The 19,950-nt window shown below is 34.6% G+C and overlaps 1 protein-coding gene across 1 annotated transcript; it reads right to left on the bottom strand.

The window, feature by feature from the left end:
* Nucleotides 1-1,406: 1,406 nt before the first annotated feature.
* Nucleotides 1,407-18,255, bottom strand: LOC140039753 (dnaJ homolog subfamily C member 9-like). Its single transcript, XM_072085364.1, has 5 exons — nt 18,065-18,255; nt 7,807-7,959; nt 4,422-4,538; nt 3,839-4,050; nt 1,407-2,843 (listed from the first exon to the last, which is right to left on the bottom strand). The coding sequence occupies exons 1-5, from the start codon at nt 18,153-18,155 to the stop codon at nt 2,649-2,651; spliced, it is 768 nt and encodes a 255-aa protein (XP_071941465.1). The 5' UTR covers nt 18,156-18,255; the 3' UTR covers nt 1,407-2,648.
* Nucleotides 18,256-19,950: the final 1,695 nt, after the last annotated feature.

The raw sequence follows: 19,950 nt of genomic DNA, 5'->3' as shown, positions 1-19,950 counted from the left end.
TTAATTCTACTTTACTTAATATGATGGGTACTCTAGATCCAGGGCAAAAACCAAAGTGGGCAGATAGAATTTCGTCTTTGACTTTCGCCTACAACACAACTGTTCATGCATCTACAGGATTAACACCGTTTTATCTCTTCAACTTACGAGAGCCTTTAATTCCATTGGACTTGGCATGTCCAGTAAACCAGAATGATGGAGACGAAGTTGTTTCGCCGTCGAACTTTGTAGAACGTATTAAACAAGAACTAAAGGCTGCATACGATTTAGCTAATAGATCAGCAGACTTAGCCAGAAATAAGCAAGTAAGCCATTATAATCGTACTGCAAAAGAAAAACTGTTCCACCCTTGACAGATCATATTGGGGGCCAATAAATCGTTGCGGGGTAAACACAAGATTCAGGACAAGTGGGAAGAGGACCCTATGAATTCATATCTCGTGTTGCTGATAATGTATATCGTGTTCGTCGGAAAGTGGATGGTGTTGAACGTACGCTCCATCGCAATATGTTGCAACTTTGTACATTTGATGGTATATCTACTACAAGTAACGGAGATGTTTCGTCCAATGGTTTGTCTGATGGGGACGAAGATTCCCAAGTGAAAGCCGAGACCAGATCAAAGCGTACAGTCCGACGGCCAGCTAAGTTCAATGATTATGTGCTGGAAACTTTAGTATAAGAATAACCAACTGTATTAATTTATATTACAACATTGTTTTAATATTATTGTTTGTGGTATTTTGTATGAGGACAACCATTTAACGTAAGGGGGGGGGGGGGGATGTATGTTATAGTAGAATTAGATGATACCGACACCTAGCGGCAGAGGAAGATGACAGAATGCGGAGTAATGTTACTTAGATGAATTACCCGCTCAAATAAGTCTCTTTTGTTCGAATTATAGATGTAAGTAATTAAAACATTAGATTAGTTGTTAATTAGATAGTTATAGTATACGTTGATTGCCTTGATTTACACTTATTATGTGTTTAGTTTTGTTTAGGCTCGTTTTAGTTTAGCCTGGACGTGGTTGACGATTCTGACGTGGTTATCATGTTTTCACATTTATGTTAAAACCTGGTGCTAACATTTTTACGAGGTGGGAAAATGACTTACACATTGAAATGTCTGTTAAGTTTCTAAAATCGATGAAGACAGAGTTCAAAATAACAAGACAGGCAACTGATTTGCTCCACTTTCTTTCCATAAGCCAATATATAAATTACCCAACAACAAATCTCAAGCAACAAGCCGGTTTCAATCGTTGGTTCGTAATTTTGAACGCAAATCGTTTTGAAAGAACACTACTTCACCTATCAAGATAAATAATATATAACATAAAACACAACAGTGAAGATACATGTTTCACATTACACATTTACTAGCTAATATTTCAATCCAGCACAACTAGTTTTTATTCAATAAAAACCTACGAACGTATGTAAAGTATGTGGTACTGGTAGTGGATCGAATCTCACAGAATTTTTTTTAATAAGGTATGAATAGGCCCATGTGAAACAACAGTATCTGCAGTTCATACTAACAGTTTATAAAAAAAAGTCATGTCCACTGAGGATTTAAAACTAGGTTCTTGCATCATCAGTAGCTCTGGATTTTGATTTCGATCAAGGCCTTCCAGCTATAAAAGCTCAAGTTGAGGATCATCAAGTTTGGCAGGATTGGTTTTCATGGGACTCTCTGAAACAATACAGTCAGCTAGCAAAATCTAAATTGTCAATGACAGGTAATTTACTTCATTAAGGTAATAGATGCTATGCTGGCTAAGAAGCACCATACGTAATTCCTTTTTCTACTAATACTTGGGAGACATTTTCACTTATTCGTGACTATTTTTTTTATTTACAGAGGAACCATCATGAAAATCAAAGTGGAAGAAGCACAGAAAAAGCTTTCATCTGACAAATGAACATAGTAGAGGAACAATATGCTAATGTTGGAAGAATGATTTAAACTGGGCTATCGCACTGATAAATGCTAAATCAAAAAGAACCGGAGAAAAAAGAGCTAAAGTACCCCCAGGCCCACTTTCTCCAAGCATATGACTATGGCGATGGGCTTGAAAGAGGTTATTGAAGATTATAAATTGTTTGTAAATTTTTGAGTAATTAAATATCTAAATAATGTGAAAACAAGGCCATATAAATGGCTGCAGTCGCGTGCTCAAGTTAATGTTTACAGACAAACCGACCAACCAATCGACCGTCATAGTGAGCTGTAGAGTCGCGCTGCATGCGACTAAAAATATAAAAACAGGACTGAAGTTTACTTTAGTTCTGATATTTCTTAAATGATATAATATTTGAAAAAGCAGAATAATTTAGGGTTGAACAATGGGAAAAGGTGGGAAAATACTGCCAAAATCAGGACAATTGCATATCTTATGTACTCCAACCCCCTTTAACCTCCCTTATAAAAGTAAAAATACAAATACTGTACAGTATTACTATTTTGCTTTCAGTTGAAAACTTTTCAGCTACAGTACATTCCAAGTCAAGGAGAAAGCTGCATTATAATTAAAATAAAGGGTAACAGGTAAAATGTGTGTTCGGTTCAAATTAAAAAAAGTTTGATCTATTTTGTTCATTATTTATTTATTAATTAGTACTAATTGACACTTAAACACTTCATTTTTTCTTTTTCTTTCCACCACTTTTACTCTTTGGTTTTGCATACTTTGCTTCCAATTGTGCAAAGAAATCATCAGCTCCTTGTTGCCTGGAAGCCTGTTTCTTTTGAATCATAGCCATCAAGGAATCATCTGCATCACCAAGATTAAGCTCTTTTTTCATTGATTCTGCTTCTTTTTCCTCAGCTATAGCCTATTTCAAACACAATATTTCTTCATAGGATAATACACTTTTTTGTAAACAAATCTTACCAACTAAAGAAAAAAACCCTTTAACTATGATTCATTATTTACATTATTTCTAATGGTTTTAAATGAACCATTATCACTTTTCTCAGGCATCATTAGCTTAAAAATTGTTACAATTTATGGTATTTTATATCTATTTCATTGATAAGAATTGTAGCATTACAGTACAAGTCGATATACCGTACTGACGCGGGTATAAGCCCATACTCGGGTATAAGCCCACCCCTGACTTTTGACTAATTTTCATGAAAAATGAGGCACTCGGGTATAAGCCCACCCATTAATTCGAAGATCTACAGTGTGTGTCGTAATACATTATTTTGTATTTGGCGACGTCCATACACCGAATACACCTACCTTTGATCATAACCAAGCTAGGCTAATATACGCTAGGCCATATGAGGCCTAGCGGTCCTGTTTTGTTTACACTCCATCGCGGTCGAAGATCGCTTTACACACGACGCTACAAGTCACCAAAACGGAAAACCACTATTTGGTATCGGCTGCCATAAACAAGCTTATTAAATTTCTTTGGTACATTTCTATTTAACGAACATTGTATACTTGCTTTTCTGCTTGATAAATTCTTGTTCAATTGATGTTTAAAATAAGATATATTCTATGATAAATTACACGAACTATAAGCTTAATTTTCCGACACTCTACACCTCGTGTATTTTAGAGGCAACGTCGTACACGTGAGGGCGCTCGCTCGCATGGTGGAATACACAGTGTACATGTGCTGTTTTTGACGATCTGCATTTTTGGATCCTCGGGTATAAGCCCACCCCCCAAACTTGACGTGATTTCATGTTCAAGGGGGGTGGGCTTATACCCGCGTCAGTACGGTAATACACTGTATCAAAATAGTACTTTGCCTATGCAGCACCTCAAAAAATGATAAACATAATAGAAGGTAAACAAAGTCAATAACACTACCTTTTTCTTCCTTTTCTTGGATTTTTTCTTGTCCTCTTTTGTGAACATTTCATATTCGGGTAATTCGTCGTTATCTATTAATTCCTGTAATGTTTTTCGAAAACGTGGTTCATCATCGTATGTACAGCACATTACGTTTTTAAGAATTTCTTCCATATCTCCACTAAATTCTATGTATGCCTTCTTCAGCTCCTCCAGTTCTTCTGGTGATTCTTTTGAAATATAATGTTTGAAACTTACAAGACTGACAATACATTACTACAGAAAAAAGTTGGAAAATCAAACAAGACCTACTATGCTAATCAAATGATTGTTTGAATTGATTATTTTGTCCATATACAAGGTATTTTGGTTAAGCACAAATCAAATACGCCAAATGCATACAAATTTCATACTGTACGTTGTAGACCTACTGACTATGAATAAAAACATTTAAACTCTATTTCATGAACTTGTATTGTCTCATCATTTTTGATTATTTAAATAATTAATCATAATCGTAAAAACACAAATGACAATGTGCAATATTATTATATGAAATAATGTATCATGCAATTGTTCAAGTACAACTACACTGATATACCTCGATATGTTTCTTCAAATTTTTCAATGTCTTTAACCGTAATCTTTTGAAAGAGTAATCGCCAATAGTCATTCCAGTCCATTTCTTGGTCAGTATCAAGATCATCGAAGACCTTTCCTGTTAATAAATACACAAAACAGATTAATACAACAAGTTAATATAATAATAATCTTGTAATTGGCGAGTTGCTGACTGTTGGATGCGTATGAAAATAAAAGTATGTGACACCATAGATCTAATTTTATCGTTAAAATATTACAAAGATATAAATAATTATTATTATTATTCAAAGAAAGCTATTTGAAGTTTTGTCGGTTATTATTTTTAGGCACATACTGTATTTTGTCTGTCACCGACATTGAAAATGGGTAATCTATTTTGTGACTAGCTTACAATAGCCCATGCTCTCAAGAGAGAAGGCATTGCTTGAACCATAATGGATGGATTTGGTGTGACTCACCATGTCAAAATCAGAATGCGTGCAATGCAAGGGCCAGTGTTCGACAATAAAATGGGATCATCATCCTTTATGCATACTGCTGGAGGCAATCACGGCAGTGGTACAAGCTCTGCCAAAGGAAGCTGGGCCTTCGGTATCCTTGCATAACATTCCTCCCCCATGTTGCCTGCAATACAAGTGCTGCCTCCGCAGTACTTTGAGACTAGCCACGCACAAGACTAGGCTGCCACCTATTCAAGATGCAGTAAAAGAGTGTGCGCGTGAAGAAACAAGGGCTAGACGCTAAATGGTAGATTTGTGAGTCCCTCCCCTCATCGCTGTACATCAGGCACCCAAAAGATATTACAAGCGGTATCAGTTTCGGGTTACCTCCACGACCCGGATCATCCACAACACCTGGATGCAAATTTAATCTGCCTCTCATAGCAAATTACCGGCCTGCAAATTACCAACAGGTCACTATTCCGTTGACCTTGAACTCTCATACATTAAAAATACTCTCTGCCACCACACATGGATACTCTGCTATGGTGCATCATGCATACAGCCCGCGAAATTTACCTCGGCATCGAATGCCGAGGTAAATGCCGAGGTCCTGCTAGCTTACCACGGCATTGATTTACTGTACCGAGGCTCTTTTTATTGATTTAGGCCTTGTTGGAGTAAAATCAAGGCTACCACATACACAGCAAATAAATAGTTTTATGCCTATTACAGTTTTTTCAAATTTACCTTCGTTACAAGTGAATTAAATATATCTTAAAATATTTGTACGTTGGAGTTATTATTAGGCCTAGGCCTACACTGGTTTTATTTTACACACAAGATACTAGGGCCGGAGAGAGAGATGAGGCCAGCGACCGCTCCGGCGTTTACAACAACAACGAACCACACTGAGATCTATCGTCGTGTGATGTGAGTTTAGTGTGAGGCATGACAAATCACATGACTTATTGTTACTTGATAGATTCCGGTTTTTAGCTGTGATCATTTTATTTCTTAAGAAGTCATACTACAATTGTTGATTACTTATATCAATTTTTATATGAACATATAAAGCGTTTAAAGTTGAACAGTCAATAAATATTTAAAACATTATAGTTGTATTGTCAGTTTATTTCTTAGTATTATGGTGTCCTGCTGAGAGAATGGAAGAGTTCAACTTGTATTGGGGATTGATATCACGTGACTTTAGCAAGCGGTGCGTGTACACAATTAATAAAACAGTGTACCTTGTTTTCATTTGACAATGATTAAAAATATAAAAAGAAGTAAATCAAACCGTTGTTCGTCTCTTTTTACACCCTGTTTCACCGTCGTGTGAAATACATGGTTGTCATGGTTTTTAGTTCTATTATTATTACAGCCGCGTAATCGTCATTGGATGATCAGCAGATCCTTTTGTGATTGGCCACAAGGGTTCTTTTGTTTGTGTGGTTATTATGAGAGCAAGCCGCGCTGCAAATGCGCTGTACATTATCAACCCAGCTATTTTTAGTGTGTGTTTGATTGAATACTAAAAATAGCTTTGGGGGCTGAAAAAAAAAAAAAGCCGACATGTTGCCGAGGTGGGCTTCATTTACGTCGGCATTTTTTTGCCGAGGTCATTTTGTCCCAATTTCGAGGGCTATGCATAGTATAATGTTGACACACATACTGGGCAGTCAAAATGTAGTCATAATCAACCATTCGATATGCTAGATTTACGCAGTAGGGTGTACAGGTATGTGTGCAGAGCATGTTAAAATGATAATGTATTCTAAATGATGCTCGTACGCAAGACTACTAATAGATATTTTACCAAGAACTTATTCATTTCATTGGGTTGCATGCATTTTTTTAATAAAAAGTTCACTGTGCTTTAAAAGAAAATTGTGATGTGTTCTCATATACTGTATTTTAGATTATTTTTATATACTAAATAATATTTTAACAATGGCGGTCATTTTGAGTCCCCTCTGGTTGAAATCACTTTCTTTCTGTCTACAGTATACAGTTAACAATCCAGTACTTTTATACGTACTGTATACTAGGAATTTAAATAAATTGTTTTTACAAAATTTTGCTGATTAATCTGAATTTGTAGTACAGGGTTGGCATTTATCAAAATTTGCTGATGCTGAAATATTTAAGAAGTGCTGAAGCAAATAACTTAAGATTATTTATCAAACTGTCTTATTAGAGAAATTTTACTCTAAAGAGCAGCAAATTGTGTCTTAAGATGAAAAATTCTTGATTACGCATGCGCATTAGCTTTTTTCGCTATAACATTTTATCTCCTTATTTTTCACTCCCAACAAGAGAGGGCGCATTCTGGTAACTACTGTATGCTTTTATTACTCTAAACTTAAATCAAATCAACATATGTTTATCAATGACAGCAACCCATGGCACCTGATACAGTTTTCTAATAAAAGTTAGTCAAATGTGTCGTACCTATAGTATCCCGAAAACATAAATTTTGTTCGTCCAATTTTTAGGCCATCTTACTGAAGATTGATCATTATTTTAGCCTCTGTGGTACCGCGGAAAACGCACTAGCATAGTCTCCTAGCGTGCTCGCGTTGTCAAACAAGAGGTTTTCTGTTGCAGAAATGAGATAACCCAACATTTTTCATCTTAAGGCAGGGTGTTGTTCGCCTTAGAAGATATAATTAAACAAATATTTTTGCTTAGTATTATTAATAAATCTGACTATTAAAGCAAAATAAAAGATTTCAGGCAAAGTTAAGACGATTTTTTTTGCTAAATGAAAGTTTGATAAATCCGGCCCCAGTAGTAGTAGTTTTTTGTACACCATTTGATACAGCCATAAGGTGGTAATATATAACATTTTGCTAGACAAAAATCCCTCCGGTTATTTACGGTACTTACAGTTTATTTCATAAAATAAATTTAAAAGAAAAAGATAAATGGTCAATTTACCAGTTTCATCATAGATGGAACGCTTCTCTTTATCGGACAACACAGAATAAAGTTTTCCAAGTGTTTGAAACTTCTTGGTAGCATCATTTTTATCACTTTCACTGACCCTGTCAGGGTGTACCTTTAAAGAACATCTGTGGTACGCTTTCTTTACTATAAAAATAAATGTATTTTAAAATTAACTTTGTCCTTAGGCATGTCGTGTTACTTGAATTAGGTTTTTGTAGGCCTACACTATACGAGTGCTTATTATTGAATAAGGAATAGTGTTAAACTCAAAGAAAATACAGTACTAAAAACCCTAGGTCCTACCACAAAAATATTATGTGATACTTTTATTTTTTTAAATACAAAAAACTTGAGTTGTTAACATTTTCTACATTTACTTAATTTTTATCCTTATAACTTAATTATCTTACCGGATTACATAAATATTATTTCTATTATTATTAGATTCAATAAAAATGCAGGTACATTTTATTGGTATAAGATTGTTTGAAAATCGATGTTTTCAGCAAAAAGCCTGCAGGGCCATGGGGTCGAATCACGCGTACAATTCGTATTACATGTTTTTGCTTTTTGTAGAGAATACAACAAAGTGCCTTTATAGTGTCAAATAGACAACATTTCCTTTATATTTTTTATTAAATAATGCAGTAAACAATAAAATCATGATATAGTTTGTTTAAGGCAAGTGAACATTTTGGCAGATATTTCCACGAGACGTTTTTTTTACCACGGATTTCCATTTTATATATAAAAAAACACCCATTAATAGTGTGTGAAATAGACAATGCAATAATGACGTATGATTTTTCCATTAATTTTGTCATTAAATAATTCAGTGAAATTATCATACAGTTTTTTTTAAAGCAATTAAACATTTTTTTTCAGCAAAAAAGCCTATTTTTGCTGACCGGGAATCCCCTTCAAGCTCATGTACAGGCATGAATTTTAAATATAATATCTGGTTAATTGTACATAAATCAAATATTTGTAACAGAAATCAAGAGACGAAAAAACATTAATTTCGCTTAATATGGTCAAATCCAAAATTTGGAAAAATTCTGCCATAAAAACCAGGAAAACTTTTTTTCAGTACTTCGTTCGATTTATATAGCGCCATTCCAACATTCATTGCTCATGGCGCTGTAGAAAAAATCAGAAACGGTGAGTTTTGAGTAATGACTTAAAGTGACTCAATAATGATGTGTGTTTAATTTGGTGGATAATTTTTGCTATAGCATGAAAATAAAAATCTGAAGTTGAATAAAAACACCAGAAATGTAAAATTCAAATTATTAATATACCTATTTAGTCATCTGATACATCTTTACCACACCGTTTATTTTTCATAGCTTTTTAAAATGCCTCTCTATTTACAAAATTTGTGTACAGAAGATTAGATATTTTACTGTGTAATTTGAACTATCCCCACACTGATAAGAAAGTGCTTATTTTCAACAAGCTCGTGTTACACAAATTAAATTAAAAAAATTATGATTATGAATAATTACTGTATTGGAATGTATGATCAACAGAAATTTTTTGCCTGCACTCCTTTAAAATAAAATATACATTATATAGTCCAGTCAATCTAATGATATACCCACCACAAATTGCAATAGTAACAAAGCTAGTATTTTTGAATTCTATATAATGTGTAGAACGACATACTAAAAGTCACCGAAAATCCAAGCATTGGGTCAAGGGTCAGAGGTCAATAAAGGTCATTTTAAGTCAAAATTAATATGCCCCATTATTTACATATATTTAACCATTTAAAATACATTATATACAAGTGGAATTTATGTCATCCGAAAGCTTATTAAATTTCCTATTCAGTGATATCAAACTTATAGTCATAACATTTTATTTAGAATGTCATTTTTGCGGAAAAACACAACATAATGTGTCAATTTTGGCTAAAAATGTTGTTTTCGCTGTAAACAACAATGGTATACACACAGGGATACCCTGGGGTGAACATTTCAGTCGAACGCGATACACATGACCAGTTCAAGATGCAGATGAGTGACATATCCGTTCCTGTTGCTTCTGGATGATCTACATTCCATTTTTTCCAGATGGCATTTGTGTTGCCATGGTTATAGTATTTATATTGGGATGTATAAGTATTTTAACGATTTTTTAACCAGTAGAAATACAAAGATGTTCAACAGCAGTTTGACAATGACCTCCATGTTGTATGACGTTCGGACCATCTGGGCTGGATTGTCAACAGACCTGGTGATTGAAAAAGTTTCTATGAGAAGCCTCAAAGAAAACCAAAGGTTTGACAAGAGAATATAGGAATGCCTACATCCAGACCAATTCTGCGCTGAAATGTATGTAATGTCTTGTATTATAGTATCAGGGCGTTACTCCAGCAGCGGCCAACATAAGACCTTATGGCCACACGTCAGGAACACAATGGCAATTGAAAAATCCATTTGGTTACGACTCAGAGACTTCATACCATTGACACGGGAGTTACTGCAGGTGACTTGGAATATTAACAATGTGGTATTAAGCATTGAATATTTTGGCCAGAAAGTCTTGCAATGTATTCAAGATCCTGGCAATAAAGTCATATGTGTGCAATCCTACAGTTCCAGAGGTGACTCGAGGTGACTTTGTTATCCACCAGCACTTTTTGAAACTACCAACTTACAATACTTTCGGCTAATAAACCAACATGATGCCACGTGGAAACAACTTCTTCTGAATAGTCTAATACATCCAACTCACTGAATAATGTCCAGTAGGCCTACAATTTAGATGGTAGTGCTCTACTGTACAGCATTCCATGGAATAGTGTAGAGATCTGTAAAAAATATTGCTCTGCATAGTCTTTGATAATTATGAAAGCGGCTCATCCACCAAAGACGGCGCACATGGTAAGGCGGGTCAGGTGGTAGTGTCCCTGTACATTTTACCACAAAATAGGATCACTTTCTGTAACAAACAACAATTTATAAATCTTCGTAACTAGTATTTGAACAACATGGCAATGAGTGAATGCAGCTGCTGATGCAGATGTTCTTTCGGATAGTACAAAAAAACCATTGAATCAGCAAACAGGAAAACATCTGTCATTATCCGATGACACGGATCTACTAGTGCTCCTCTGCAGTCAAGCATTTAAAACATCTTGTGATATTCTTTAGACTGGAGCTGAGATGCTGGACTATCAAACTGGTTCAAACAGTACATTTGAGAGACATCTGTGATAACCTTCTGTTTGCTCATGCGATACTGGTGACACAACATCCAGAGTTTTCGGAATTGGAAAACAAGTGGCTCTAAAAAAAAAGCTTGTCATTGCACTTATTTCTGACATTATGCTGTAGTCTTCAGATGCAAACAAGCTAAAAAGGATGACATTGTGGTTGCTAGAGAAAATGGTTTAGTGCATCTGTACAATGGACTACCTGGACAACGTGGAATGCCTTTGACTCCATCCCATCTACAAGTACAACCTCGCATATCGCCAACTTCATAATCGTACCACAACCAAGGTACTTAACAACATGTTCAAGTTCAAGTTATCTTTTAGCAATGGAGTGGGGTTGATTATGTGTACCGAGGATTGGGGATGGAAGATCAATGATGGAAACATGGTTCCTCTACACACCGACTTAAAGCCAGAACCTGAGTATCTCCTTGAAGCATTCAGGGGTAACTAGAACTACATGTGGTGAATTCAATGGCATTGCACTGTACTAATACCCGAACAAGAAAGTGATACTGATGACATATTTGTGAGTCCTTTTCTATTTGAAGGATTAAACAATATCATCCCACACGGAGCAATTCAAATAAAAAGGTCTGGATTAAAATGATCTTACAAAATATACAAAAATATCACAATATACAGTACAATATAACAAGAGTCAAAGTTCAAGAATTTAAGAGTCGAATGGCAACTGGCAAAAACGAATTTCTTTTCCAGTTTGTTCTACATGCCGGGCATTGAAAGCGACGCCCATGAGGCATGAGCTCGAAATCACTGAACAAGGCATGGTTAACATTTTTTAGAATAGCTATACTTTTTTCTAGAGTTTGCATGTCACAGAAGGAAGATAAGCTACGAAGTTGACAACCTATTAATTTAGAACTTAAGTTAACAATTCTTTGTAGTGAGTTTCTTTCTTTGACCCTAAGACCAAAAAACCAGCATATAAAGGAAAAAAGTTAAAACGTTCTCAATAAAGGAATTATAAAAAACCATGAGAATTACTTTATCGACATTAAAATGGTTCAGCTTTTCCTCTCTTTACTATTGCCTCTGTATTTAATTCCCAGCTGAGATTGTTCTCAAATATAGTAGGCCTACCTAGGTATTTAAAGGAATGGACAATATCGCTGGTTCGTCATTTGTGGGGGATACCAGAGGGCTGCGTCCTTTCTCCTTCCTAAAATCTACAATTATCTCCTTGGTTTTGGTCACATTGAGTTTCAAGTAGGAGTTTCCACAAAATTGGATAAAACCATCTAATGCGGAACCATGACCGTCCTGTGAAGTTTGAAGGAGAGACAGCAAGACAGTGTCGTCAGCAAATTTGAAAAGATGACTATTGTCCTGTTTGCTCCGACAGTCATCCGTGTATATAATATACAGGAGAGGAGAGAAGACGCAACCCTGCGAAGATCAATTACTTGTCATTACGTACATTCGTTGATACTAAAATTATCAACAATCTATCTATAGTAAATCAAATTATCAAGACTCATTAATTAATCAACAATAGTACATACCGCTAATGAATTTCAATTTTCTTCTAGCTAGCATCATTTTTCCTATTTCATGACGATACAATAGGTACAGGAAAAACATTATTTGCACCAAATACTTCCAAAATATAAATATAATATATATAAACATAATTTAGTTTTACGCTATTTTAAGAAAATTTGAGTTTTTGTAAAAGGTCAATGACCTTTTGACCTCTAGTTACGTATAACTGTTGTATTAATTGTTTTTTTAATGTATATTATTAGTAGGATATATATACTCTACACATTGGTACTAAAGCTATTTAGATATGATTATAAAACAATGGATTATAGGCATAAATGCTATACCCCCTACCCCAAAATTGTTTACATTTGATAAAGAATCAATTTCAATAAGAATAGTACATCATTACTTTTAAAATTCTTCTAGTTAACATCATGTTTCCTATTTTATATATCGATAGGTACAGATAAAACACAATTTTGATTAAATGCATATACAATTATGGCACAATATTACAGTTAATCATTTTTTTAAGGAAAAAAATAAGTTTTTGTAAAAGGTCAATAACCTTTTGACCTCTAGTTATATAAATAAATGTTGTATTTTGTTTTTTTAAATTGCATATTAGAAAGAAATATATATTCTACACATTAATATCAAGATTATTGAGATTGGATTATAAAACCAGAAGCTATGGGCATAAATGTTACCCCCTACCCCAAAATATTTATGGAATAAAATCGATCACTATATAGTTGTTGAGATTACCTAAAAAATAATGTGTTCCAATGCTTCAATTTTCGGTGACTTTTAATATGTCATTATAAACTACATTTTGAATGAAAAAATTAATGTTTCGTTACTATTGCAATTTGTGGTGGGTTTACCTCTAAATATCACTAGATTGACTGGACTATATAGTGTGTCAAATGAATGACGTACAATTGTGGGAAAGTGTCCCCTGAATATATTACACTACAGGTGTCCCTAATTAAGAGATTCACTGTCACCGTGACCATGCATGGGTACTCTTTACATTACAGGTCTACAGTAGGCCTCAAGTACATAGTTTATTACAATTAACATTATTTTGTATCACAAATTTGTGGAAATTTATTTTATGGTTAACAATTATAAATCTAATTCGTTTTCGTGGACCCGATCCTCTTTCCTTTATTTTTATAATGTCAATAATTAGGATTCCGGCACCGGAACTCAACTGCACACCGTTAGGGAATCCGACACGCTATTGCGCATGCCCAGAGCTCTGGGCATGCGCAATAGCTTGCACACCACACCACCGAGAGTCGGAGTGTTATAGGGATTTACTACTGCAGCCTAGCTAGATAGTCGTTGCGCGAGCGAGAGAGCGATGGATGAAACTTGGCCTAGGCCATACATGAATTAATAATTAAAATACGACTACGCCACGCGTTAAAATAATTATTATATTAATAAGAATTAGTATCTATCTAAGAATCGTAATGCTGTAATTAGCGTTGCGACCCCGACTTCCCTAACAGTTTTGTCATATCCACGCGGTGGCTGCCGTCAACAAATCAACTTGTGATTGCATGTTATGTACAGTGTATAATGCGTTATATGAAATCTTTTATTTTGTACTTGAAAAATCATAAAACTAGTCATGTAATTATATAATTCATATTCATAATTATATGAAGTTTATATATGAATGAAGCAACAAAATAAATAGGCCCACTGGTCACGTCTAACTGGTAGCCCTAGCCTAGGAGTATCTACTATATTAGTGGATCCTGTATTAGTAATAGTAGGCATCTAGGCTAGTTCGTTCTGGCGCAGCTATGAAATGATCCATCGCCGTTGATAAGTATAGAGTCGCCGATTACCTCGCTCTGGGCATGCGCAATAGCGTGTCGGATTCCCTAACGCTGGGCAGTTGAGTTCCGGTGCCGGAATCCTAACCACGGCGAATTTTAATTTAGTGGCAGAAAAAAAATTATGAAATTAATGGTGTTCCAGGGAGGGGGAAACACCCCGGTGTCCACCCCATCTCTGCTAATTATATATTGGCCCGAACGTCCACACACACAGTTGAGTCCGAACGTCCACAAAGTTGGGCCCGACCGTACACCAATCGCGTTGGTACCCGTTCGTCTTTAAAAAAAGCCCTATCAGTATCATCTGGTCCCGATCGTCTTTGGCCCTGATCGTCTGTCAATCGTCAGGAGGCCAGGACTACTATACTAGGCCTAGCCTAGTACTAGTTAGGGCCTACTAGGCCTCTATCTAGTAGGGCTAGACTAGGCCTACATGATAGGACTAGGCCGGATTACGGTCGAAGCGGCCGCCAACCAAAGCGGCCGCTAGTTAAATAACGGTAATTTGTATGGAATGCCGTGTGCGCTTTGATTGTCGTTGTTTTGTCATTTTTGATTGTCATTGTTTCGATCGACAGGTTTTCTTTTCCTCGGACGTAAATAACAACCTACATTATGTAATATATTCTCTTTTATTACAGATTGAATGTGATACGTTCTTTTAAACGAAATGGCGAATCGATGATTACTTACGTTAACTGTTCTAAATGATATATATGTTTAATAAAGTCAATAAAAAACATTGTGGTATTTTTATTGTATAATATATAATATGCCAATTATTAAGAATAATATATATATTTTTTCAATAAAATATATCAAAATATATTATTTGTTATTGTATATTAATATAATAGTAAAGTAATTACTGTAAGTAGTACGTGTTCACAAACATAATTTAATTACAATAACATGATGACATCAATTTATTTAATATCCTAAATTGTTTTATACCTTCAGATATATAAATATTGATCAATTTAAAATTAGTTTTAAATACTAAAATAAGACGCAAGTGTCTGTACGGTACGGTAATTAATTACGTGAATTTCTGCTAATAACTCGACTGGCGGCCGGCCAGGAATAGTGCTGTAGAAGGTCGCGTTTTCGTCTTCACGTTGCTTCATTGAAAACACAAACAATGTATTACAATGGAATAACACTTAAATGTATAACACACCCTATTCAATAAAAACAGTACAGTGTAAACGAGATATAAAAATTCAGCAGTACCGTACGTAACTTATTATTGCAATACTGTATAAAGATTCGATGTAAATGAGATATAAATATTCGGCAATACCGTACGTAAATTATTAATGCAATACTGTTGTATAAAGATTCGATAGTATGTAAATGAGATATAAATATTCGGCAATACCGTACGTAAATTATTATTGCAATACTGTATAAAGATTCGATGTAAATCATAATGAGATATAAAGATTCGGCAATACCGTACGTGAATTATTAATGCAATACTGTATAAAGATTTGATGTAAATGAGATATAAATATTCGGCAATACCGTACGTAAATTATTATTGCAATACTGTATAAAGATTTGATGTAAATGAGATATAAAGATTCGGCAATACCGTACGTAAATTATTAATGCAATACTGTATAAAGATGCGATGTAAATGAGATATAAATATTCGGCAATACCGTACGTAAATTATTATTGCAATACTGTATAAAGATTTGATGTAAATGAGATATAAATATTCGGCAATACCGTACGTAAATAATTAATGCAATACTGTATAAAGACTCGATAGTATGTAAATGAGATATAAAGATTCGGCAATACCTTAATAGTACGTAAATTATTATTGCAATACTGTAAAAAGATTCTATGAGATACAAGGATTCAGCAATACCGTACGTAAATTATTAATGCAATACTGTATAAAGGATTCGATAGTATATAAATGAGATATAAATATTCGGCAATACCGTACATGAATTATTAATGCAATACTGTATAAAGATTTGATGTAAATGAGATATAAATATTCGGCAATACCGTACGTAAATTATTATTGCAATACTGTAAAAAGATTCTATGAGATACAAGGATTCAGCAATACCGTACGTAAATTATTAATGCAATACTGTATAAGGATTCGATAGTATGTAAATGAGATATAAATATTCGGCAATACCGTACATAAATTATTATATTGCAATACTGTAAAAAGATTCAATCGATAGTATGTAAATGAGATATAAAGATTCGGCAATACCGTAATACGTAAATTATTATTGCAATACTGTATGAAGATTCGATAGTATGTAAATGAGATATAAATATTCGGCAATACCGTACGTAAATTATTAATGCAATACTGTATAAAGATTCGATAGGAGAGTGCTCAAGAAACGTCGGGTCAAGAGGATAAAATAAACAAATAAATAAATAGTACGTAATAAATGAGACATAAAGGTTCAATAGTATGTAGATTATGATGCAAACGTAAATTATTAATGATTCGATAGGCCTAGTATATAATGTAAATATATTTAGTTAGTTAATATTAAAATACAAATAAAATACGCCGTGGTTAGGATTCCGGCACCGGAAATCAACTGCCCACCGTTAGGAAATCCGACACGCTATTGCGCATGCCCATAGCTCTGGGAAGTGAATTATAGCTTGCACTTATAGAGTGCCACACACACCACCACACCACCGAGAGTCGGAGTGATAGGGATTACTGTAGCCTAGATAGTCGTTGCGCGAGGGAGAGAGCGATGGATGAAACTTTGCCTATGCCATACATGAATTAATAATTAAAATACGACTACGCCACGCGTTAAAATAATTATAATGATATTAATAAGTATCAGTTTCTATCTAAGATTCGTAATGCTGTTTTTAGCGTTGCGACCCTGACTTCCCGAACAGTTTTTTCACATCCAACTTGTGATTGCATGTTGTTTATCAGCCTCAGGGACAACTCAATGTTGTTATGTACAGTATAATGCGTTATGAAAAATCATAAAACTAGTCATGTAATTATTATAATTCATAATGATATGAAGTTTATATGAATAAAGCAACCACTTTTTAATTACAAAATAAATAGGCCCACTGGTCACGTCTAACTGGTAGCCCTAGCCTAGATTAGTGGATCCCGTATTAGTAGGCATCTATAGGCTAGTTCGTCGTGTGGCGCAGCTATGAAATGATCCATCGCTGTATAGTCAAAGAATGTTGATAAGTATAGAGTCGCCGATTACCTCGCTCTGGGCATGCGCAATAGCGTGTCGGATTCCCTAACGCTGGGCAGTTGAGTTCCGGTGCCGGAATCCTAACCACGGCGAATAAAATATAGGCCTACATTGATTTATCCACAGACAAACTTAATTTATAGAAATATAAAGATTCGATAGTACATGATTTGGCTTATATTTATTGGTTTGACCATACACACAGCTGTAACTCAACTCGCCATAGGCCATGGCATTGACAACGACAATCAAAGATTAAAGCGCACATGGCGTTCCATACAAATGACGATATTAAACTGGCGGCCGCTTTGGTTGGCGGCCGCTTCGACCATACTCCACTAGGCCTAGGTAGGCCCAGTCAGACTACTACTACTAGGGCCTAGCCTAGGCCTAGCTAGCCTACCTAGGCTAGTACTTACATTCATTTGGTTTTGCAGATGTTTCTACAGCAAGTACGGCATACAAGTTCTTTTCATTAAAGTGTTCCACACAATCCTCTATTAGCCCCATAACGTATTGTACGCTGGTTGCCGGACAGTCTTTTAATGATTGAATTTGAAAAATTTATGTATTTTTCAGATTTCGTTTTCCCGCGCACTCCGCCCTCTTGAGTCTTGTGTTTTGACCAAAAACTTTAAATAAAAAAACTTGTGTAGATTTATATTTGAAAGAATTGACAATAACAATGTTATTTTGTACATCTTTAAAATTCTTATCGTATAAAATATAGACCTAATTTGTCGACAAAATTTATTTATCAAGACTAAATCACATTTTCGACAAAAAGAGTGTTCTAAGCAAGGAAGAGTGAAATTACGGCACCCTGGTTTTCCTGGTCTTGGACGCAGAGAGGCGACTAAATTCCTCCTCTGATGAATTTCGAAAGACAAAGTACATTAACACTGTATATTATTATTCTTATTACTATTAAATCAATCTATATTATGCCTCTCGTTTATAAAACGCTATACAGTATCATAGTGTCTAGCTTACATGAACATTCTAGAATAAGAATATGTTTTGATTTATGAAGCCATGTAACTATAATTAATATAAAAACAACCAGGAACATTTCAGAAGTGCTATTAATAGAAACTGTAATCCAATAGAATAAGAAGTATAAGGAATTATCTAGAAGGTTATGAACATTGTACATAAGGGACAGTATGACAATTGTAAGGAGGGGGAGAAGGATTTTTTTATTGAAGCATTTATTTTGAAAAAGGTTGGATATTAGAGGTTGGATATTAGTTGTTGGATATTAGAGGTTGGATATTCGATTGTAAAAATTATTGTGAGGCTGTTGTTTAAAGTGCTTACTGGATTGTTGAAAGTTGAAGTTGATTGAAATTAAAGCTTTGTTTTTGAGTTATTTTACAACTTTGTGGAGTTTGTGTGTATACTTTTTTTATTCTTTTTTATTTATTTTGTTATTTTTTAATTTTTTTAATTCTTTATTCTTTATTTCAAACCAACAGTGTAAAACACCAATAACAGGTTGAAAATAAAATAACTAAACTTATTATATATAGGCCTAAGCCAATATAAGTACAGTATATACAAAAATTTAAATAAGATTATTTAAATAATTTCATTAATAATACATTTAAATTGAGAGAAATTACAGTTAAAGATATCTAAAGAATTATTTTTTAAAAGACATGAATTGTACAAAGACGAGAGTCTACAGAAAATACCATTTTTACAAACATTGACACGAGAAAATTTAACATGAAGAAAGGGTTTACTACGAAGATTACAAACAGGAACAACGTAACAAGATTACAATCAAACTTAGAGGTAAGACATTTATACAGAAATTGCAAATCCTGTCTTGCTCTCCTAGATGTCGGGGAAACAATAGGAGGCAGGTTGGCTGCTGGGCCGACAAAGCGCAAGAACTTGTTATGGGTCCGATCAATTCTGGAGGCCTGAGAAGCAGAGAGTGAGTTGTAAATAATTGAACAGAAATTGAAAGATGGTTGGATGAGGGAAAGATAAAGTGCACGTTTGGTGTATGGAGAGAAATGTTTGCAATTGCGCCACATCAGCCCAAGCAGCCTATTATGGCCTTTCTGACAAATGATCAACGTGTGAAATAAATGTCAGTTTACGGTCGATGAAAATGCCGAGGTCCCGATAAGAGTTTACACTTTCAAGGACTTCTTCTTGAACAGAGTAAGCGAACATAATAGGTTTTTTCTTAAGAGAGCAAGACAGGACTTTGCATTTCTCGGACTTCAGGGACAACGTAAAGGGAGTTCGTGACATTCATGCAGACGTGTTACAAATAATCATTCGGTTA

Source organism: Antedon mediterranea, chromosome 2 (assembly GCF_964355755.1).
Source record: "Antedon mediterranea chromosome 2, ecAntMedi1.1, whole genome shotgun sequence".
Classification (NCBI taxonomy): Eukaryota; Metazoa; Echinodermata; class Crinoidea; order Comatulida; family Antedonidae; genus Antedon; species Antedon mediterranea.
The sequence above is the reverse complement of the archived record's forward strand: the minus strand, read 5'-3'. Positions and strand labels throughout refer to the sequence as shown.